This window comes from Phyllobates terribilis, unplaced genomic scaffold (assembly GCF_046119375.1).
Source record: "Phyllobates terribilis strain yellow unplaced genomic scaffold, ASM4611937v1 Scaffold_4__5_contigs__length_816908805, whole genome shotgun sequence".
Taxonomy (NCBI): domain Eukaryota; kingdom Metazoa; phylum Chordata; class Amphibia; order Anura; family Dendrobatidae; genus Phyllobates; species Phyllobates terribilis.
The window spans coordinates 111,709,895-111,735,488 of record NW_027362764.1 but is presented as its reverse complement, the minus strand read 5'-3'; the positions used below and the strand labels follow the sequence as shown (position 1 = coordinate 111,735,488).

Genomic DNA, 25,594 nt, shown 5'->3' with positions numbered 1-25,594 from the left:
ACCAAAGTTTGACTTAAATTTTAGTTGCTTTAATATTAGAATCTAAAGACTGTGTGGAATGTAACAAGTAATATCACACCTAATCCAATAAATGATGCAATAGACCACATAGTGCAAAGGTTTTTTTTTCTCAACTCCAGTGCTCAAGTACCCTTAACAGCTCATGGTTCCTAAGATTTACATAGGTAATATAATTATTAACAATGTCTTAAAAATTACCAAAGAAATTCTCTATAGAATATCCTCAAATTATGACTTGCTGCGTGTACTTGAGGACTGGAGTTGAAAATCACTGAAATAGTACTAGAAGTATTAACCGACATAGGCAAGCAACTACTAAATTTAAAGAGTTACTAAACTTTCATTTTTTACCATTTTGTCCTCTATGGAAAGTTATGAAAGTTTACAAATCACTTTATTAGGGAATTTGTCTTTATTCTTGTAAAAGATTGTAGGTAAGTGGATTCCAACACCTTGATTTTCACCAGTCTATTTGACTGCCATCAGCTGCATTGATATCAGAACCTACTCATTTGGAGTACAGATGATAGCAGTGGAAGGGTCAGCAACTTTCTCCTCTTCTGAGTGTTATTCTCATCAGAACAATCTCCTGCAGCAGCTCATCCCCAGAGTTAGACACCTGAGAAAGGCTGTTCTCAGGCAAAACGCGTTGTTTGTGTTTTTAACTGTTTTTAAATATGCCCATCTGACTTCCCTGGCGGAATACCACTTTGCCTCTTTGTCATTGCAGTGGAAGTGCCAATTTCCTGGATTTATTCCAGTATCCCTAGAGTTAGTGAGGCACAAGTGCTCAAGCTAATCCTTTCACTGCTATCATCTGTACTCCAAATAAGTACACTCTTATATCAATGCAGCTAAATGCAGGCAAATACACTAGGGGAAAGCAGAGGTTTAGAAAGCACTTACATGCATTTTTTAACAAATTAGGACAAATTTCCTAATGAAATGATTATCAATGTTTCACAACTCTTCATGCTAGACTAAATTAAGCAAATAAAGAAGTTTGGCTACTCTGTTTTTCTATGAGTTATATAAGGGCTTTACTGATGTAAAATAATGACCAAATACTGAACGTGTGAACGTGGCCTTCGTCTCAGGATCAATGGGGGTCTCAAAGCTCGGACCAATACCAATCATAAAAATATGGCATATCCAGTTATATAAGGTGAAAATACCCCTTAAAATACCCCTTTAATGAGTCCACTATTCCAACTTATAAAACTTGTAATATTCCTGTACTACTATACTATGACCTGTGTGTCATAAACAGGAACCTATTCCACCAAGTTACAAATTTGCAGGGTCTGCTTAAAAACAATTCTTGGTCGCTAGTTAGTAAACATACAGGGTTATTTTTTGTATGGCTTTATTTGATCTGTGTAAACTGCTGAAGATCCCTATTAAAAAAAAATCACTTTAATCATATTAAAATACATTTGCATGTTCCATACGCTCCAGTATGGAGGGTTTTTTTTTGCATAATAACAGTTTAAAAAAAGAGTAAAATGATATATAAATGAGCAATTCAATAAATTCCTTTTAAATATCTATTTTGGCATATATGTAAAAATTACAGCAGAAAATGTTCTAAAAATACATAAACAATACAAATAATAACAGGTAATACAACAGAGTCATGAAGAATCATTATTACAATACAAAGATGTACATATAAATATATATACATACAGTACAGACCAAAAGTTTAGACACACCTTCGCATTTAAAGATTTTTCTGTAATTTCATGACTTTGAAAATTGTACATTCACACTGAAGGCATCAAAACTATGAATTAACACATGTGGAATTATATACTTAACAAAAAAGTGTCAAACAACTGAAAATATGTCTTATATTCTAGGTTCTTCAAAGTAGCCACCTTTTGCTTTGATGACTGCTTTGCACACTCTTGGCATTCTCTTGATGAGCTTCAAGAGGTAGTCACCGGAAATGGTCTTTCAGCAATCTTGAAGGAGTTCCCAGAGATGCTTAGCACTTGTTGGCCCTTTTGCCTTCACTTTGCGGTCCAGCTCACCCCAAACCATCTGTGGAGGCCAGGTCATCTGGCGTAGCACCCTATCACTCTCCCTCTTGGTCAAATAGCCCTTACACAGCCTGGAGGTGTGTTTGGGGTCATTGTCCTGTTGAAAAATAAATGATGGTCCAGCTAAACGCAAACCGGATGGAATAGCATGCCTCTGCAAGATGCTGTGGTAAGCCATGCTGGTTCAGTATGCCTTCAATTTTGAATAAATCCCCAACCGTGTCACCAGAAAAGCAGCCCCACACCATCACACCTCCTCCATGCTTCACGGTGGGAACCAGGGATGTAGAGTCCATCCGTTCACCTTTTCTGCGTCGCACAAAGACACGGTGGTTGGAACCAAAGATCTCAAATTTGGACTCATCAGACCAAAGCACAGATTTCCACTGGTCTAATGTCCATTCCTTGTGTTGTTTAGCCCAAACAAGTCTCTTCTGCTTGTTGCCTGTCCTTAGCAGTGGTTTCCTAGCAGCTATTTTACCATGAAGGCCTGCTGCACAAAGTCTCCTCTTAACAGTTGTTGTAGAGATGTGTCTGCTGCTAGAACTCTGTGTGGCATTGACCTGGTCTCTTATCTGAGCTACTGTTAACCTGCAATTTCTGAGGCTGGTGACTCAGATAAACTTATCCTCAGAAGCAGCGGTGACTCTTGGTCTTCCTTTCCTGGGGCGGTCCTCATGTGAGCCAGTTTCTTTGTAGCGCTTGATGGTTTTTGCAACTGCACTTGGGGACACTTTCAAAGTTTGCCCAATTTTTCGGACTGACTGAACTTCATTTCTTAAAGTAATGATGGCCACTCGTTTTTCTTTACTTAGCTGCTTTTTTCTTGCCATAATACAAATTCTAACAGTCTATTCAGTAGGACTATCAGCTGTGTATCCACCAGACTTCTGCACAACACAACTGATGGTCCCAACCCCATTTATAAGGCAAGAAATCCAACTTATTAAACCTGACAGGGCACACCTGTGAAGTGAAAACCATTTCCGGTGACTACCTCTTGAAGCTCATCAAGAGAATGCCAAGAGTGTGCAAAGCAGTCATCAAAGCAAAAGGTGGCTACTTTGAAGAACCTAGAATATAAGACATATTTTCAGTTGTTTGACACTTTTTTGTTAAGTATATAATTCCACGTGTTAATTCATAGTTTTGATGCCTTCAGTGTGAAAGTACAATTTTCAAAGTCATGAAAATACAGAAAAATCTTTAAAAGAGAAGGTGTGTCCAAACTTTTGGTCTGTACTGTATATATATACATATATGCACATGTATGTGCAAATATATATGCATAAATATATATGCTTAAAAATATACATATAAATATATATATATATATATATATATATATATATATATTAATATATATGTTTATTTACCGTAAATAGCACTGTCATATGTAATGTAATATATGATGCACAATCGTTGTGAACACGACTTTAGGTCAATTCTTTGATTCTTTACCATGAATTGAAAATACTTAAGGGTTAATTGCACCAGCCTAAATAAATCTATAACCAAGCATTTCATTTTGTCAGTGCAAAAATGATAACCACAAGCCGGCCCCGTTCACCGCAGAACATGTATTATTAATGTGTATACACACGAAAGACAGAGAGAAAGGGAGAGAGAATGATTAGTGATACAAACCAAACCCTTGGTTCAATGAATGAAAAGAAACTCGTCATGCAAACTGTCAGCAAGCAAAGGTCAAAGGTCGTTAGAGGCACAGAAAAGGGGCTTCCATATTGTCCCCGCAGCAGAGTGACAGTTTCCAATGATCACTTTTGTGACTATGCAACTGGGCTCATATTACTAGCTGCAACATCACAAAAATGACACTGGCAACCGCTAATTAGCTGGCAAAATAAGGATTTAACCATTTTCAAAATGAGCGGTTGTTAGTAAATGCCAATGTGTGTACAGCAAAAAAAAAAAAAAAAAAAAGTCAATTTTTTTTTATCATTAATATTTAGTGTTTTGTTTGTTTTTTTTAACCTAAGGTGCAAGCAATCGTAGCTCATATTGTGTTTGGTTTTCACACAACGGTAGGGAAAAGATTATCGGAAGTGGTCAATATTAGCTCTGTTTAACCGTACAAAGCAGATGCCAAGGTGACCTTTGTTGTGAGGTTTCTTAATAACTTACAATTTTTTTTTCTGTCCATCAAGTAAACTTTGCATTACATAGTAATAATACGAGAAATTTATAGCAATTATTGACATTACAATTTGTTCAATTCAATTTGTTTGATTTCACATTAGAAACAATTACATTCACAATTTAACAGTAGTGAAAAGATAAAATAAACACATTTTAAAATCGAAAATTAATAAAAAAAAAAAAAAAAAAGGCAGTGGAATAAAAGTCATTGTTATCTAGGAACAAAGTACAATCTGATTTATAAGCATTTAACTACATGAACCTTATTTTGCTCTTGACTGTTTCATATTTCTGATTATACCAACTTGATGACACTAGAGAAAAAGGGTAAGCAATGGGCAGGTTTGCCATACAGTTTGTATCACAATTCAAGGCTTAGTGGTAGATTTCTGGTATTATTAGTATGTTTTTTTGCAATTTTTGAATAAATAACCATGAATGGACCCTACAATTGGGACATCCAAAGACCACAAACCCTTCAACTGGGACCCCCAAAGATAGCAGAGCCAACAATTGGGACACAAGGATTACTGACCTTACAATTGGGACACCCAAAGACCCTACAATTAGGACACCCAAAGACTACAGACCCTACAATTTAGATACCCAAAGACCACAGATCCTACAATTGAGACACCCAAAGACCACAGACCCTAGAATTGGGACACCCAAAGAATGCAGACCTTACAACTAGGACACCCAAAAACTACAGACCCTAAAATTGAGACACCCAAAAACCGTACAATTGGAACACCCGTAGACCCATCAATTTGTGCAATTTTTACATAATAGACGCTACAATTTGTACAGTCATAAAGAACATACAATTAGACCATACAATTGTACAGCCATAGTCCCTACAATTACAACACGCCACATTGTAGTGTCATACAACAATTAGTGGATGTTAAGATGAAAGGAGATCTCTTGTCAAGATGCTTGTTGTGCAAAACATTAGCATTTGAGCTGTGGTTTAACAAATAACCACTAGACACATGAAAAGGAATCTGTCACCAAGTTTTTCCTATGTAATCGGAGAGAAGCATAAAGTAGAGACAGAGACTCATTCCAGCAATGTATCACTTACTTTACTGGATTGCTGCAGTTTGATAAAAATCGGTTTTCTCTGCTGCAGATACAGCAGTTCTCTGAATGCTGAGCTCTGTATAACCCCGTCCATACCACCGACTGGCAGCTTTGTGTGCATAGGCAGAAAGCGGCCAATCAGTGGTGGGGGTGTGGTTGGGCTATAAGGCAGCAGCAGGTTTACTAGATAATCTCCTGCTGAAAAAACAGTGATTGTATAAAAAGTACAATAAGCGGCCCAGTAAGTGACACATCACTGGAATCAGGGTCTCTGTTTCTACATTGAGCTGCTCTCAGATAAAGTAGCAAAAAACTAGTGACAAATTCCCTTTAAATAAAGTAGTGGACCTTATTATGGGTGGCATTGTGCAATTGCACAGCCTTTCAATCATATACAGGTTAGGGCTCAACTACATCCTATTGCTCTATTATCTAATCTATCTGTCTATCTATCTATCTATCTATCTATTATCTAATCTATCTGACTATCTATCTCATATCTATCTATCATATATCTATCTGTTATGCACACGCCCGGACTGACTGGCGTGTGCGGGTGTTGTGGTTCCACTGGACCATGGACCGGAGAGTGCCTGGAGGGGCGTGACTAAGTATCTGGCCGATCCGACCAAGGTGGCACGACGGCATACGACGCCAGTGCACCAGGGAGAAACCGGGCAGAGGGACCAGGTGCTACTCCAGGTTAAACTCCGGACACGGGGGTTGACCCACACTGGGATTACTGGAACAGGCAGGTTAGGCTGGCACAGACTGGTGGATGTAAGCAAACACGGCAGGTATGCAGATGGGTGGATACAGGCGAGTATGCAGGCAGGGAGGTACTGGCCGAAAGGACGGGCTGGAGCACAGAAAGGTTAAGACCCAGTACAGACTGGGTCACAGAACCGCAGATGCGGTAGACAACCACAGCAGAGAGGGAACGCCCAAAGCGGTGGGCAAGAACAGAGCAGGACGGGGCTGCAGGAGCAGCGAGCAGAAGCAGGGCAGGACAGGACTGCCGGAGCAGCGGGCAGAAGCAGGGCAGGACAGAACTGCCGGAGCAGCGGGCAGAAGCAGGGCAGGACAGGACTGCCGGAGCAGCGGGCAGAAGCAGGGCAGGACAGGACTGCCGGAGCAGCGGGCAGAAGCAGGGCAGGACAGGACTGCCGGAGCAGCGGGCAGAAGCAGGACAGGACTGCCGGAGCAGCGGGCAGAAGCAGGGCAGGACAGGACTGCCGGAGCAGCGGGCAGAAGCAGGGCAGGACAGGACTGCCGGAGCAGCGGGCAGAAGCAGGACAGGACTGCCGGAGCAGCGGGCAGAAGCAGGGCAGGACAGGACTGCCGGAGCAGCGGGCAGAAGCAGGGCAGGACAGGACTGCCGGAGCAGCGGGCAGAAGCAGGACAGGACTGCCGGAGCAGCGGGCAGAAGCAGGGCAGGACAGGACTGCCGGAGCAGCGGGCAGAAGCAGGGCAGGACAGGACTGCCGGAGCAGCGGGCAGAAGCAGGGCAGGACAGGACTGCCGGAGCAGCGGGCAGAAGCAGGGCAGGACTGCCGGAGCAGTGAGCAAAAGGGTAAGAGCGGAGCAAGGCTGCCGGAGCAGTGAGCAAGGAGTCAGAGCAGGACGGACAGGGCTCTGTTCACACGGAACAGACAGGAAGGGAAAGGCAGAGCCAGATACCCACAGGGTACTTGCAGTGAAGTAGCGAGGGGACCACAAACTCACAAACGGGAGTACAGAGACAACAAGCAGGAGTTAGGTACGAGTTCAGACTCTGCAGAAAAAGGAAAGGAACGGACATAGAGGCAAAACAGGTAAAGGATAGGAGAGAGTTCAGACTGGAACTGAGTGTACGGAAGAGACCGACACTGCAGCGGGATACAGGAGCGGGTCTGGGAATACGGCCCCCAGAGAGGCGGGACGAACAAGCAAGGAGCGTGTTCAGACAGGACAGACAATATACAGGAACGGATCTAGGTAATCGGCCCCTAGAAGGCGGGAGGAACAGGCTAGGAGCGTGTTCAGACAGGCCTGGAAATACAGCCTCCAGGAAAGGCAGCAGGCAAGAGTACACAGACAGGACTCAGTTCAGACACGGGAACTGATACCGCAAGGCAGGAGACATAGACAGGACTCAGTTCAGACATGGGAACAGATACTGCAAGACAGGAGAAATAGACAGGACTCAGTTCAGACAGGAACAGATACCGCAAGGCAGGGACACAAACAGGACTCTGTTCAGACGGGAACAGATACCGCAAGGCACAGACAGGCAGATCTAGGAATACGGCCCCTAGAAGGCGAAAGAACAGGCAAGAAGCGTGTTCACAAGAACAGACCACAGTTCAGACACAGAACTGGAAAACAGGCAGGAAAACAGGATAGGACCTGGCATGTCAGAGACAAAAAGCCGACTGACAGGACACAATGCTCAGGCGCCATCTTGAGGAAGAAGGTGGTATAAATACCCAAAGATGGACAGCAATAGGCTGAAGGTGCAACAGGGGCGTGTCCGCAGCAGGTACAAGAAACAGGAAGTTCAGCGGGCGTCGCCCTATGCAGCCAAAACAGACAAACAGACAGCAAGGAGGGAAGCCAGAGAGACATTCTGGACTGGAGATCAAGTGCGCGCTCTTGCACAGTGGGAGATGGACCACCATGCAAGGACGCCGCCAGGTATGTTACACTATCTATCTCATATCTATCTATTGATCCCATATCTATATCTATCTATCTATCTATCTATCATCTAATATCTATCTACCACTTCTTTTTTTCTTTTTATGTTTTCTTCCATCACCTTCAGTAATTTTACCATTTATTTTTTATAAATACATCCATGTGTTATTTTTTTCAGCATATGCTATGTAACATTTGTATCTCTCTCTGTCTCTCTGATTTTTTTGGCTTCTCCTCTATTACTTTTCTGCCATTTTCCCACTTGACCTCAACGAAATCTAAAAAATATCTCTGTTACGTTTTTTACATATGTATCATAAGGGAAGAATCCCCTCTGCAGCTTTTTTCGGTCATTCTCAGTAACACTCGACCTCTTGATCTCTCTGAGTTCTATTAAGATAATATAATTTGGATCACATACGAGCCCTAACCACATGAGACCTTTCTGGCCACAGCTGGCAGTCTACATCATGGCTGGAGTATTAATGTAACAAATCAAACATTATTAAGTTATCCCGTATGGTCCTAAGACTGGGCACAGTGGAATAGTACAGATGTAAAAAAGCTGAATCTGACATTGAACTGTTTTTTTTTTTGAGTACCGTGATAGCTAATGAAAATTGTAGAGATTTATCTGCAACCCTACAGAAAATTAGATATAATGTGCCAAATGACAAATTTAGCTCTGCAATACTGACAATTGTATGATGGGGATTTTTACCCATAACTGTACAAAATCAGATACCTTATTGAAGAATTAGAGGTTCATCAACCACCAATCTAATCAAATGTGTAATAGATTAAAAAAATATAAATATACTAAAATATAAAAGTAAAAATAATCCTCCTGTGCACATTAGTCTGTGATTAGAAAATTACACTGGTTTTGCTATTGCAATCATGAAAAATTGTTATCCTGAATCTGAGTTTTGTAACGCTTTGGAATTACAGGAAATTGCTCTAGAAGTTTGCTACAATGTCAAGATGACCTGAAATATACAGAGCTATGAAGTTAACTCTATGTAAAATATATTAAGGGCGAGGATGTGCTCTTTTAGTCTTAAAAGGCTTTTCTAGTTCTGAGTACATACAGTTTAAAGTGTACCTGTTGTTACAGGTGACTTTTTAGAATATACTGTCATGTGTACATGAGGAATAACACTATTTCTGCCATAATATGACTTGTGTTCTGCATTTTTCACCAGTTTTCCCTTCTACATGCTCTATCTCTATTTTTTAATTGTCTCTGAGCTGGTGGGTGGTGACTAGCTGATGTGATGTCTCATATACACTGCACTCAGAAATATGAAGGATTTCTGCTCTCCAGTCTCTATGTAATGTGACGTCCCTGATTGTAAGTAATGACAGCTTTTGGTACCCTATTTAAACCAACCACTTTCCCTCCACTTCACTCCCTGATGAAGCAGAAGCGAAACGCGCTTTAGAGTGGTGTGAGGGGGTTGTGGTGTGTCTCTCTGCTCAGTATCACTCTTATGGGCCCATTGAAATTTCTCAGCTCTCCATGATGGGAATTTAATACTGTTTTGGCACTGTACAATATTTATTCAAATGTTGATTATATTATTTTATTTGTTCCTGAACATCTTACTTTATATTTATTTATTTATTATATTATGTACCTATGAATTTTCATGCACAGTGCACTTTATATATATGAATTAATGATGTACTATACTATCTTTTTCATCAAGGCACATCCTCCCCCCTTTTATGAAACCCCTTTTTATCTTGTCTTTTGTGTTCAATATGATTTTTAATATGTCATTCTTTTTTAATTAATAAAGTGATTTATTTGAGATTATTGCCTGGCTTTGAATACATTTTGTTGGTTTATTTATTGCTGGTATTTGGAGGCTGTTACATTTTGGCATTTCCTTCTTATGTAGGTTTTCTATGTAGCACTAGGACATGTTCACAAGCAGCAACACAGAGGACATTATGTAGCAGTACTGAGCAGTGTAGCTGTGAATCCAGCTCTGGAGAGAGATAAAACACTTAGTAGAGAGAAGCAGCAAGATACCTAAATAGACAGCTATAACCTGATCCTTGTTTGCCTTGTTTTGACAAATGTTAGCAATATTTTTAGAGTGAAAGAAGAGTTCTTGGTTTGGAAGGGAAGGTGGGGGAGAAGTGGCTCATAAATGATGAACAAAGCATGTTCATATGATATAATACAAAGTTTCTTGTATTTATCTGTTCTATTGATTTACGCAAAGTTTTTTGAAACAACAATAGGGATCAACTATTGAGTCCAGAAGATAACTGGCCCCATGGTCACTACATCACTTTATTTTGATACAGGAAAAATATATCTTTGTACCTTGTTAGCCAGTAGGTAGAAAAATACTAAAATTTGAGAGTCCTCCAGTGGTTGATACCTTTTAATGGCTAACTGAACAATTGCAAGCTTTCGAGACTACTCAGGTCTCTTCTTCTCTTCTATGCCTGATGAAGAGACCTGAGTAGTCTCGAAAGCTTGCAACTTGTTACCATCTTTTCAGTTAGCCATTAAAAGGTATCAACCACTGAGGACTCTCAAATTTCAATATTTTTTTACATCACTTTTCTAAATGAATGTTTAGACCATCCTCAGTTGAGCGCTGGCACTGCATGGGGTGAGCAGGATAGGACCCACAATTGAGCTTCTCTACTTATTTCAGATTTTATGCTTCCTCTGGAGAGACCACAGAGGAAAGGATTAATGTTATTGTTATAAGTCAGTGACAAGCAGGCAACCTCGCACACAGTCAGATAAATGGATTTACCCAAGACCACAGCCAGCACCAATGACAGAGGCAGGAATTGAACCGATGACCTTGCGCATCAGAGAACAGTTCCTTAACCAATATGTCACATCTTCTCAAAAGGCTTTTACAATTCGCAAAAAAAAATGACTAACCCAGAGACATTAAAGGTCAGCACTCTCCCCGCATAACCTCTATTATTTCTGTGATATGATGAGCAGAGGCTGTGCGTAAAAGCCTGGCACAAAGTGGTAACGCCGGCTGATTATGTGTCAAGTACCCATTCTACACCATAATTACGTGCTTTTACTGTATGTAGTATTTACAAAGTATGTGCACTTTATCCGACCAGAACAGTTCGCTTCTTCCCTATGTAACTTCTACAAGACACCAGGACACCTTCTACAACATTTACGGATTTCTAATAATAGGAACTGATTTCCCCAATTTTCTCAGTGTGACATCAAGTATAATTAGGCAGTGCGTATTGAGATTGGAGGTATATACAAAGAGCGCAATTAGCATTTTCCTCTTGTTGTGCTTTATATACAAGTGCTGAATGTGCCAATTATGTGTCGCAGTCTGGACATTGTAACAGTCTGATTTAGGATAATAGAATCATTTTATGTGCAGTCCTATGTAAAAGACATCGCCATAACGCGTTCACTGAGAACTGACACACAAAGCTCAACTTTGATATACATCTGTCTACGGATTTGATAAAATCATTGTATGACCATGTTTTCTCCTGTGCAGGTTATTGGTGACCTGAATACACACGATACAAATCTCTGCAATCGATAAATAATCAGATATAGATGTAACGGGCTGAAAAGAACCTGTCTGATGCACTGCGGAGTGGTTCATTTACTTTGCATTGGTTTGGCTGCGTTATGCAACTTTCATACAAATGACTTTTTTGTTGTATCTAAATGCTACAATAATTCAGCACCGAAATTTGGATATAGTGGTCCCTGCACCTTTTCTTTGTTTTGTCTTGAGATCTTTTCTATAGTTTCTTCCATCAGAGTAGCTATAAAGACAGCAGACATAGCAACCGGTAACACACCCAACAATTGGAGTGAAGGGGGGACATGTGCAAAATAAGTGATGTCTATAAACAAAGGAAGGGGGCACTATTTTTACCCATTACTTCTGTACTATTACATCACTACATTACTCCTGTATTGTGACATTATGTGTTTATTACACCTGCATGTAGACACTATTACTCATACCTAACAGACAGGACATTCAGCGTCTCTCCATCTACACCTTTGGCCTGGGACAGCTCATAGTTTCACGGCTTTCAGTATCACCTCTATGCTGATGACACTCAGATCTACCTCTCTGGACCCGATATCTCCTCCCTACTAACCAAAATCCCACAATGTCTGTCGGCTATCTCATCCTTCTTCTCTGCCAGATTTCTAAAACTTAACATGGATAAAACAGAATTCATCATCTTTCCACCCTCTCATTCATATCGCCCATATGACCTATCCATCAACGTCAATGGCTGTTCACTCTCCCCAGTCCCACAAGCTCGCTGCCTTGGGGTAACCCTGGACTCTGATCTCTCCTTTAAACCACATATCCAAGCCCTTTCCACTTCCTGCCGACTCAAACTTAAAAATATCTCCCGGGTCCGTGCATTCCTCAGCAAAGACTCTGCAAAAACACTAGTGAATGCCCTCATCATTTCCCGCCTTGACTACTGCAACCTCCTGTTCTTTGGCTTCCTTTCCATCACTCTCGCGCCCCTCCAATCTATCCTAAACTCTGCTGCTCGACTAATCCACCTGTCCCTCTGCGATTCCCCAGCCTCCCCCCTCTGTCAATCCCTTCATTGGCTCCCTTCACATTGCCCAGAGACTCAAGTTCAAAACCCTAACCATGGCATAAAAAGCCATCCACAACCTGTCTCCTCCATACATCTGTGATCTAGTCTCCCGGTACTTACCTGCACGCAACCTCTGATCCTCACAAGATCTCCTTCTCTACTCTCCTCTTATCTCCTCTTCCCACAATCGCATACAAGATTTCTCCCGCGCATCCCCCCTACTCTGGAACTCTCTACCCCAACACATCAGACTCTCGCCGACCGTGGAAGCCTTCAAAAGAAACCTGAAGACCTACCTCTTCCGACAAGCCTACAACCTGCAGTAACCACCGCCCCACCACATTACTGCATGACCTCCTCTACCCCCACCTACTGTATCCTCACCCATCCCTTGTAGACTGTGAGCCCTCGCAGGCAGGGTCCTCTCTCCTCCTGTACCCGTCGCTGACTCGTTTTGTTAAGATTATGTAAATGTTTTTGCTATGTACATCCCTATCACATGTAAGCGCCATGGAATAAATGGCGCTATAATAATAAATAATAATAATAAAGTGGTGCAGTGCTGGATAAGGGGAACAGGGTGCTAAATTCTTAGGGGTGCAAAATTTCAAAATAAAGTGTTACACTACTTGCTGTGCGCTGGGTACTGGCAATCCACGCTATGTCACTGCATCATTATGGTATTCTTTCCCCTGATATGATGTCATAATATACATGGCAACCTTTATTTATGTGCATTATGCCTGTACACATCATGGCATGCATTATCCCTGTACTGTGAAATCATTGTTTGTAATATTCCTATACTGTTATGTCACTGAGAAAATTTTCTTTGCACCATGACCTCACTGTTACACTCAACAATGTGCCATCCCAGTGTTTATTATCCCTATACCGTGACATTACTGTGTCATTGTCCATGTACTGTGACATCGCTGTGTTCATATCTCTGTACTGTGACATCACTGTGTTTATTATCCCTATACTGTGACATCATTGTGTATATTATCCCTGTACTGTGACATCACTGTGTTTATTATCCCTGTATTGTGGCATCACTGTGTTTATTATCCCTGTACTGTGACATCACTGTGTACAATATCTCTGTACTTTGTTTATTATCCCTGTACTGTGACATCATTGTGTATATTCTCCCTGTACTGTGACAACACTGTGTTTATTATCCCTGTACTGTGACATCGCTCTGTTCATTATTTTTGTACTGACATCACTGTGTTTATTATCCCTGTACTGTGACATCACTGTGTGTATTATCCCTGTACTGTGACATCACTGTGTTTATTATCTCTGTACTGTGACATCACTTTGTGTATTATCCCCGTACTGTGACATCACTGTGTTTATTATCCCTGTACTGTGACATCACTGTGTGTATTATTCCTGTACTGTGACATCACTCTGTTTATTATGCCTGTACTGTGACATCACTGTGTGTATAATCCCTGTACTGTGACAGCACTGTTCTTATTATCCCTGTACTGTGACATCACTGTGTACAATATCTCTGTACTGTGTTTATTATCCCTGTACTGTAACATCATTATGTATATTCTCCCTGTACTGTGACATCACTGTGTTTATTATCCCTGTACTGTGACATCACTGTGTACAATATCTCTATACTGTGTTTATTATCCCTGTACTGTGACATCATTGTGTATATTCTCCCTGTACTGTGACATCACTGTGTTTATTATCCCTGTACTGTGACATCACTGTGTACAATATCTCTATACTGTGTTTATTATCCCTGTACTGTGACATCATTGTGTATATTCTCCCTGTACTGTGACATCATTGTGTATATTCTCCCTGTACTGTGACAACACTGTGTTTATTATCCCTGTACTGTGACATCGCTCTGTTCATTATTTCTGTACTGTGACATCACTGTGTTTATTATCCCTGTACTGTGACATCACTGTTTATTCTCCCTGTACTGTGACATCACTGTGTATATTCTCCCTGTACTGTGACAACACTGTGCTTATTATCCCTGTACTGTGACATCGCTCTGTTCATTATTTCTGTACTGTGACATCACTGTGTTTATTATCCCTGTACGGTGACATCACTGTTTATTCTCCCTGTACTGTGACAGCACTGTGTTTATTTTCCCTCTACAGTGACATCACTGTGTTTATTATCCCTGTACTGTGACATCACTGTGTTCATTATCCCTGTACTGTGACATCACTGTTTATTATCCCTGTACTGTGACATCACTGTGTTTATTATCCCTGTACTGTGACATCACTGTGTTTATTATCCCTGTACTGTGACATCACTGTGTTTATTATCCCTGTACAGTGACATCACTGTTCATTATTCCTGTACTGTGACATCACTGTTAATTATCCCTGTACTGTGACATCACTCTGTTTATTATGCCTGTACTGTGACATCACTGTGTGTATTATCCCTGTACTGTGACAGCACTGTTCTTATTATCCCTGTACTGTGACATCACTGTGTTTATTATCCCTGTACTGTGACATCACTGTTTATTCTCCCTGTACTGTGACAGCACTGTGTTTATTATCCCTCTACAGTGACATCACTGTGTTTATTATCCCTGTATTGTCACATCACTGTGTTTATTATCCCTGTACTGTGACATCACTGTTTATTATCCCTGTACTGTGACATCACTGTGTTTATTATCCCTGTACAGTGACATCACTGTGTTTATTATCCCTGTACAGTGACATCACTGTTCATTATTCCTGTACTGTGACATCACTGTTTATTATCCCTGTACTGTGACATCACTGTGTTTATTATGCCTGTACTGTGACATCACTGTGTGTATAATCCCTGTACTGTGACAGCACTGTTCTTATTATCCCTGTACTGTGACATCACTGTGCTTATTATCCCTGTACTGTGACATCACTGTGTATATTATCCCTGTACTGTGACATCACTGTGTTTATTATCTTTCTACTGTGACATCTCTGTGTTTATTATCCCTGTGCTGTGACATCACTGTGTGTATTATCTCTCTACTGTGACATCACTGTGTATATTATCTATGTACTGTGACATCACTAGGTTTATTATCCCTGTACTGTGACATCACTGTGTGTATTATCCCTGTACAGTGACATCACTGTGTGTATTATCCCTGTACTGTGACATCACTGTGTTCATTATCCCTGTACTGTGACATTGCTGTTTACACTATCCCTGTACTGTGACATCATGGTGTGTATTATCTCTCTACAGTGATATCAAGGTGTGTATTATACCTGTACTGTGACATCACTGTGTACAATATCTCTGTACTGTGTGTATTATCCCTGTAATGTGACATCACTGTGTTTATTAATTATTATCCCTGTACAGTGACATCACTGTGTTCATTACCCCTGTACTGTGACATCGCTGTTTACATTATCCCTGTACTGTGACATCACTGTGTGTATTATCCCTGTAATGTGAGATCACTAGTTATATGATCCCTGTGCTGTAACCTCACTGAGCACAATATCCCTCGCAGCTGAAGGTGATTACAGTGGAATTGAGGTGCATTTTGAATTGGGGCCCCTTGATTATTTTTTAGGTCCCGGCTTCCTTCTATCTGAGCATGGAGATCCAGAATACTTCTGAGCTACATGGAAAGGGAATCCTATGTGGAGATAATGCATCTTATTGTGCTCAGTTTTGTACAGATAGTGTTAAGGCCCCGTCACACTTAGCGACGCTGGAACGATCCCGACAACGATACGACCTGTCAGGGATCGTTGCTGCGTCGCTATGTGGTTGCTGGTGAGCTGTCAAACAGGCAGGCTCACCAACGATCAGGGGAGCAGCGACATCGTGGAAAGAATCTTTCCACGATGTCCTGCTCCTGGTTACCAGCCTGCTGAAGCAGGAGCAGGCTGGTAACCATGATAAACATCGGGTTACTAGGGGCACACGCGCACCTAGTAACCCGTTGTTTATCATGGTTACCACTCTGCTATGGTGAGCGGGAGGTTACCGCTCACTTTAGCAGGCTCGTAACCATGATAAACAGCGGGTTACTAGGTGCGCGTGTGCCCCTAGTAACCCGATGTTTATCACGGTTACCAGCCTGATCGCTGCTCCCGCTGGTCACACACAGCGATGTGTGCTGACCAGAGGGAGGGCAACGACCAAAAAATGGTCCAGGACACTTTGCAGCGATCAGCGACCTCACAGCAGGGGCCTGATCGCTGCAAAGTGTCACACATAGCGACATCGCTGGTGATGTCGCTGTTGCGTCACTAAAACCGTGACACAGCAGCGATCTCGCTAGCGATCTCGCTATGTGAGACGGGGGCTTTAACCTGCACTGTTATTATACTGTGTGGCAGACATTGTTCCTTTCGTGCTGTGTCTGTGGAGTGGTGTGCCTGGAGCCATGGGATGACTTTGCCTGGTTGCAGGGGTGGTTGGGCACCTGGGTGGCTTTACATGCGGGCATAATGCTGCTTCAGCGGTGGCCACAATGCAGCAGTACACTTAATAGCATAGGGTCCGAATACAGAGGTTGCCGTGATGTGGCGGTGGGCTTATACACTTTGATCAAATTAAAAACTTCATGTTCATTTTTTAAATGCCTAGCTGCTGTACAGCAATGTGTAATATATGGACGTGTCTTTTTTTCCTCTTTTATGGTATACAGTATTTTGCTGCTAATGTCTATATGTAATTAATAATACAGCTAGCTAGATACAGACTACTGAATCATTAGTGAGTATACTGTATATTCTGAAATTGGCCATATCAGCCTGCTCTCTCTAAATGTGCTATAATGACATGACATAGGTATAATAATAATAAAATCACAGCACGATTATTTCATTATTGCATACAGGAAGGTGCAAAGAACAAGTCTGTACCTGCGAAAATCTAGCAGTGAGCGCGTCGAAGTTGGCACACCATGGTCATTCCAGTTGAGGAAGTTAAACTGGGTGACGGTGCGGGTTTCATTAGTCTGCAAGTTTTTTAGATAGAAGCTTCTCACAAGGAAATCTTCACACCAGATATGCTCAGAGACAAGATTTACCTGCATGGGATTGGAGTCACAGGGCACAACTTAAGAACATTGACAAACATCTGCTTCAAATTGCTGAACATAATTCTCTGGAGAATCCCACACCTGGCTGATCATGGACGCTCCATATTAATCAGAATGGAGGGCTTTATTTATAGCGGCTTCTAAACCACTACAGAAAAGTGGAGACTCGCTCACAATCAGATGGCATAATTCACATCAATATTCAATTACAGGAAGGTAAGCAGAGAAAGATGTAAGGCAGTATATTCATGATGGATTATTCTATCTATCTAATATCTATCTAATCACATATCTATCTTTTATCTATCTAATGACATCTATCTATCTAATAATGTTATTAGATAAATAGGTAGATAATGCTATTAAATAGATAGATAGTGTTATTAGATAGATAGATAAATAGATAGATAATGTTATTTGATAGTTATTTATCTATCTAATAACATTATCTATCTATTTATCGATCTATCTAGCTGTCTAATAACATTATCTATCTATCTACTGTATCTATCTATTGTATCTATCTATCTACCTACCTATCTGTATCTACTATCTGTATCTATCTATCTATATATTGTATCTACCTATCTGTATCTATCTATCTGTCTATCTGTAAGTCTGTCTGTCTATTTATCTATCTATCTCCTCTGTCTATCTATCTATCTATCTATCTATCTATCTATCTATCTATCTGTCTGTCTGTCTGTCTATCTATCTCCTCTGTCTATCTATCTATCTATCTATCTATCTATCTATCTATCTATCTGTCTGTCTGTCTGTCTGTCTGTCTGTCTGTCTGTCTGTCTATCTATCTATCTATTTTTTTATTCCATGCCAAAGGTACACAACATTTTAGCTCAAGTTTTTAGCCTTTCTCATTTGAGAAAGCCTCACACCTTGTGCCGAAACGTTGTGTACCTTTGGCAAGGAATACATTTTTTAACGTCTTTGCTATGTTTGGAGTGCGACCTCTTTTTCTCAAATCTATCTATCTATAAAAAAAATGGCAGCATTTCAGATGTAGGATAATGGAAAGCTTTGCATAGAAGCCTCCTGCACCAAACAATACTTTTAATTTATCATTGTTTTTTTTTCATTTATTTATTGTTACTTTTGGTATAGGTTTATGTGATCAATGAATAATAGCTCCCAATGTGTTCTAATGTTTAGGATACAGTAGGTAATAAGAAATACATACCTCGTAGATGTGGTAGAGGTTGGAGCCTTCATCGGGCCAGTAGTGGTAACACTGTTTGACTCCATTCTCTGCTAGTGATGTCAACATCACGATTACAACGCAGCCATTTTCCCATACCATCTGCAGACAAAAGAGAGACACACCGTGGCCACACTGCAACCGCTTAATTACTGCGTGACACGTGTAATTACAGCACTCAGACGCACAATCAAAACTCATTCCATTCAGTGCAAATTCAAATTTCATTTTCATTAGACACTTTTTCTCTGCAGCTGCTTCCAAATCCCCGAGCGCAGCGCAGCATTTAGAAAATATGCAATTTAAATATTTTCTCTTTGTGGAAATTGCCGGCTTGAGCAGAAGGCAAATACCACAGAATTCAGGCCTTTGATATGGAGCGTGTATATTAATAAGGGATGTACTGCACTAGGAGGAATCATGGAATATATCATAACGAGAATTACAGCAACCTTAATCTTCGCTTCTTTTACAACCAAAGTTTTAAGAATTGAATTGCACATTATTATTATTAGTATTATTATTATTTTTTTTTATGGAGGTAGAGAAGTATTGATCTACTTGTATCTGTATCCTTTTGTGAATTGTTAAAATGAAGTGGACATATCTGATATTGCAATGAGTTGTGAACAATGCAGAGAAAACATAAAATACAGGATTTACTGAAATATTCATGTGCACTCTTGAATTTCTGGGTTTATAGATACAAACTACTTTTGGAAGATCTAGTATTCTTAAAACGCTATTCTTATTAAATGGACCCACATCAATCGAACACAGGGAGGGCCCTGTTGCTTTGTATTGTCAGCATGCTTAACAATTTTTGGAATTACCATCTAAAGCAATATAAAGTGCTACAAATGTGCCAATTTCTCCCCAACAGCAGGATGTAGTTCTTCAAATTACATATTACAACACTTGGACCCACATCAGCCAAACACAGAGAGGGCCTTGAGGCTTTGTATTGTCAGTGGAGAAGAGGAAGAGGTTTGGAAGTTCCAAAAATTCTAAAGCATGCTTACCAATTTTTGGAATTACCGTTCAAAGCGATAGAAAGTGCTACAAATGTGGCCATTTCTCCTCAACAACAGTGTGAGACGTGGCCCACTTCTCGAGATGGCTGTTGGTCCACCAGGGACCTGTATTTGTTATACATGCAATTTATACCATATTGCATATGTATTTTCCTTTAAAGGTATTGTATCTAGGGCAGTAGTTGATACTATGCCAAGGTCATATATGCTGGCACATGAACTGCACATGACTCCATTATACAGAACAGTGCCGAATCTGTTACAGGGTCCTTATACTGTGCCATTCATAATACAGTTGTAGCAGAGGAACCTGATGCCAGGGCTACCTCTACATTTCCAATAGTTGCACCCCTAAGGAGGTACTGTATACCTCAATGCACTTAGGCAGCCTAAGGGGTATAAAGTCTTCTTAAAGAGCACCAAATTGGCCAAGTTGGTATAGGGACACTTATAGGCCATGCAATGCTCCCTTGGGAATTTAAACATGGAAATAGCCTCTTCAGTGAAAAAAAGGACAGCAACTCTAGTGCCACCTATTGGAAGTAGAATCTTAAAAGTCAATATTGTCCCAATAAAAAGCCTTGCCACATAACTTAGAATCTCCATTTGTAGATATGTGTTTCAGAGTGTTTGCCTCACATTAGGGCAAAGAAGAACTGGTTAGAGGCCTCTGGCAGAGTGTCTAAAGCTTAAAGTTTCTCCTTGCTGAGCGCACCAAGTCAACGTAGGGAGACGTATAGGCCACTTAAAGGTCCTATGCTCTGAAGAGGTGATTTGTATATATAAATTCCCTGAGGAGCATTGAATGGTTTACAAGTCTCCTTAAGCCGACTTTGTGCTCACCCGAAGGATGAACTTTTTATCTTAGACACCTGTCTGAGGCCTCTCAGTACTCCTGCTTTGCACAGATGAGGGGCAAATACCCTGAAACACATCTACAAATTTAGTTTTTGGTTTAGTTTCTTATCCTTAGTCATATGGAAAGATTGTTTAAAGGGCAATATTGACTTTTAGGATTACTACTTATAGGTGGCACTAGAGTTCCTGTTCTCTTTCTTTCTGAAGAGTTTTCCTACCTATGCACTTAGCAATTAATGGTAATGGACTGAATGTGACTATAACCCTTTCATGTACATAGGGTGAACAAAAAAATCAGGATTGAACGCTCCACTTGTTACATACAAAGCGTATAAGCAGTGTCATAAATATCCTCACATCTGCTCGGCTTCACCTAGTGAGTTGGACTGAAATGCAATAAAATAGCAGCTCAGTGTAGTATCAAAGGGATTCAATGTTGAGAACTGTTTGTCTAAGAAGCAAATAATCTCAAGGAACTAGAAATATAAAAATATGAGATTTTATACTATTATTTATTGATCAAGGTTACTTAAACTTTTACTTAGGGGGAATGCTAGGCTTTCAGTCAATATATTGTATGCGTCCCATGTAGAGGGAACCTCAGGTGTACCTAGAAATATCGGCAACTATGCTTTGTTGCTTGCAGTGTATTATTCATAAGAGTTTGAGAAAATCTATAGTTCCTTGGGAGTCTACCAACATAAAGACAAATGCAAGATCCGCAAAATCAACCTTAATATCACACGTCGGTTATCATTTACTTTCTCATGTTGCAGAAGGAAATGTTATGTCTTCACAATAACAAAACAGTTGGGCTAATACAGATAAATCTAAAAGCAAATCTCTCATCATTTCACAATACAAACTGCATACATTACTAAATAGAGCTCTTAGACCTGATGAGGCTGGGACACTTATTTTGAAAACCCATTACACACTGGCTCTATAATCCTTTGTGAAAGATGCCTGGCCTAATATTAATTATAATCCGGTTCTAGCTAAAGTTATAAAATACCCATTTTTATTTGGGGATTATACAGCTATTCTGAAATAAATTTTCAAAGTCACTACACCAGCCAAATCAGGTCTAATAGATCTTTTTATTGTATTGTGAAATCTGGTCACAGATCCACTTTAAAAACATTGTTAAGTTAAAAATAAAAAGTTTCATAATTTACTAATTTAAGGTCACAACCCATAATGGGAGACTCCAGTAAAACCTGTTCCCGTATAAATGGTTTCAAGGTGTTTTTTAATTAAGGGTAACAGACTATTTATCCTATTTTATGGGGTTTTACTTCCGAAACAGTATAAGGCCTCATTCACACGTCCGATTTTTGCATACGAGTGCTATCTGTGTTTTTCACGGATACCACTCGTACCTGTGATATTCTATGGGACTGTTCACATGTCTGAAATTTTTCGTGGATTGAGAGGTTTGTGGAAAATCGCAGAGGAATATCCGTTTTTGATCTAATGGTCAGATCTATGCAATTCAATGGGTCCATGTAAAAGTTGGACCGCACTCAGATGACATCCGAGTGCAGTCTGATGTTCAGAATGGAGAAGGTGGAGAATTTTTTTTTTAAATTTTTCCACATATTAGAAAATCGGATGACACTTGGACCACACTCTGATCAAATCTGATCAGAATAATCAGTCTGTTTTTTTCATACGTGGAAAAATTGGACGTGTGAATGAGGCCTTATATGTTCATTATTTAAGATAGAACATATGAGCCCTTATTTCTTACTGTCATATTTGGTTGGATCCCCTGACTCTCTATTACATGTAAAGGTCTATTGTCCAGCACTGTGGGAAAATGCAGTAACCCTGTTAGAGTTTTTGAGACCGTTATTATGTCACAGTGGAGTTCAGTGCCTGGTACTTACTAAGGTCCCTCAATATGTTGCCAAAGAAGGCAATATATATTTTAAAGGGAATCTGTCAGCAGGTTTTTGTTATGTAATCGGAGGACAACATTAGGTAGGCGTTAAAACACTGATTTCAACGATGTGTCACATGTCCGGCTGTGTGCTGTTGTTTGCTTACGCTGAAGGTTTTATCACCTTGTAATTATCACTATCTGACTACAGCAGTTACAGCAGCATGCTAGTCTGACTCCGCCCCTTCTGTGATAAGCAGCTTCAGATAGCCTGGTGTGGGTGGGGTCAGCTGTGGTGTGGGCGGGGTTAGATTTCTCAGCTCTGCTATATTGCTAAGCCTAAGAACTCTGATTGTGTCAGAACCAATGCACCCAGTAATCTAAGTGATACATAGTTGGATTCAGGGTCCATTTGCCTACATTGTGCTGATCTCAGATGAGGTTGCAAAAACCTGCTGACAGATTCCCTTTAACATGAGAAATAGCTGCTGGCAATATACCTATGTAGAACAGTGAAATAAAGAATTTTAAATCCATCAATGGTAATTACAACATTAATGGTCACTGTACTTTAAAATTCAAGGTAAATTTCTGAATACTATATGTCTTTAGAACACAATACACTTCCAATTATTTAAAGGGGTTGTCTAGTGATTTAGAGTGTTGTCTACCTATTCACAGGATAGGTGATAACTTAAATTTTGGTGGTGATCTGAGTGCTGGGTCCCACATCGATTGCTAGAATAGAGAACTGTTATCCCCGACAGCACCGATCGCCGATCCATTCATCCCTAAGATCTGCGCTTGGCTTTCTCCAGCATTCCCATAGAGAATGAATGAAGTGCTGTTCAAGCGAGTGCACTGCTGCTCCACACTAACATGGATAAAAGCTCCCCTTTCTGCTGATCAGTGCGGGTCCCATTGGTTGGATCTCCACCGATCTATTCGCTATCACCTATTCTGGATAGGATAACTTTTCTTCACTGGACAACCCCTTTAAAAACTTCTACAATATATTGTGAGAATTCTCTAAAACCTGATCTGTGACAATTATACACTAGAAATAAAATATTAGTGGGTATTCAGCTAATATAAGGGGTTCATCCACTTGGGTGCACTTTATTAAAACATTATTCTGCTCTGGGTTTCAATGGGAACTTGCCAGGTAAATTAATGGACAGTTAATTTTGCCTGTAGCAACAGAACAAAACGTAGTATGAAGGCTCCCTGAGTCCCTGCTGCCATAGTACTGCCATATGGTGCTTCATATGGTGCCATAATATAGAGTTATTATCACATAGATTTTTTTAAAATGGCAGATTCCTATGGAATCTATTAAAGCAACCCTCAGCATGAAATACACATATGGTGGTCCTGTCCACTAATATCCCATCTTGTCTATGGGTAGTGTATTAGAACTCTGTAGACCCCGGTGGCTGCATTACAGTAACCTAGGGACCATATAGGAGATGTGCAAAATGGTCTCCTCCTTAAACTGTACCCATGATAAAAAAAAAAAAATTAAAATACCACAGATGCCAATGTCGATTTTTTATACAATAACGCGAATTCCAAAATAAATCAATACATGTAAAACAATTCTAAATGGCAGGAAACAAATAAATCAATCATGTACCTGCCAGAAATCAGCTACCGTGGAGGGCAGTGGTCCTTGACTCGCAATATAAGCTGGGTTTCTTGGGTCATGGTCCATCTGCAAAAGAAGAATTAAAATCTCAACAAACATCATGGAAAATGGAATAGAGAATTAATTAATAATTAATTATGGTTCTGCCAGATACAGAAAAACATTAAAGTGAACAGTCTGCAAATAAAAAATTATTGAAGCGTTTTATAGTTGTAAGGTTTAAGGAACACCTAGAGTAAGACTTTTGAGTTCAATATATACCCTAAAGTGCTGATAGCCAAATGTTTCTCCATTTTAACAGTGGCGCAGAACCCGTTACTTGTGACCAGTAAGGGTCTGTGGGGACCCTCTGCAATTGCAGACTTATCCTCTACTCTAACAGAAGAATACAGCAGCACTCTGTAAGAGCTAAGTGAATATATGAGGTCTAAGGGGTAACGTTTCTCCTTGTGGAGAGTGACACATCGGCTCTGGCACGCTAATGTAAGGAGGCTTATTTGCCGTGCAATGGTCCTCTGAGAAATTTAATGTGAAAATTTACTCCTTAAAGAGGAAGAGGACTTGAACTCTATAGTGTCACCTGTTGAAAGCAGCAATCCTACAAGTCACTTTCGACACTTTAATAAGTCTTGCAATATGACTTAGAATAAAAGCCAAATCAGAATCTCAATTTGTAGACACGGTGTTTCAGGGTATTGCTCCTCATCAGTGCAAAGTATGAGACCTGATTTGGCTAGGTGAGAGGCTCTGGACTGAGATCTAAGGGGTAATGTTTCTCCTTGAGGAGAATGACATACCAGCTCTGGCATGCCAAGGATAGGAGGCTTATGCAATGGTCCTCTAAGAAATTTAATATGCAAATTGCCACTTCAGAGAAAAAGAGGACTTGACCTTTATAGAGCCACCTGTTGGAAGCAGCAATACTACAAGTCATTATTGAGCCTATAACGAGCCTTGCAATGTGACTTAGAATAAAAGCCTAATCAGAATCTCAATTTGCAGACTCGTTAAAGGGTCGATTGTGACTTGTAGGATTGCTACTTCCAACAGGTGGAACTCACCTATGACATACAGGAGGTATGTCACTCTCCACAAGGCAAAATGTTACTCCATTGCCCTCAGTCCAGAGCCTCTCACCTAGCCAAATCAGTTTTCATACTTTGCACTGACGAGGGCCAACAGCCCGAATCACCGTGTCTGCAAATTGAGATTCTGATTTGGCTTTTATTCTAAGTAATATTGCACGACTCGTTAACAGGTTGATTGTGACTTGTAGGAATTGCTGC

General features: G+C 40.4%; 1 protein-coding gene across 2 annotated transcripts in view; it reads right to left on the bottom strand.

Annotated features, from left to right (window-relative positions):
- Window positions 1–25,594, bottom strand: part of PTPRN2 (protein tyrosine phosphatase receptor type N2) — a 1,402,724-nt gene that overhangs the window by 25,679 nt on the left and 1,351,451 nt on the right. For both annotated transcript variants that reach the window (XM_073677683.1, XM_073677684.1), the window contains 3 exons: window positions 24,297–24,374; window positions 18,866–18,985; window positions 17,489–17,655 (listed from right to left, as the gene is read on the bottom strand). In XM_073677683.1, the coding sequence (XP_073533784.1) occupies window positions 17,489–17,655; window positions 18,866–18,985; window positions 24,297–24,374 (365 nt within the window). The remainder of the gene's footprint in view (window positions 1–17,488; window positions 17,656–18,865; window positions 18,986–24,296; window positions 24,375–25,594) is intronic.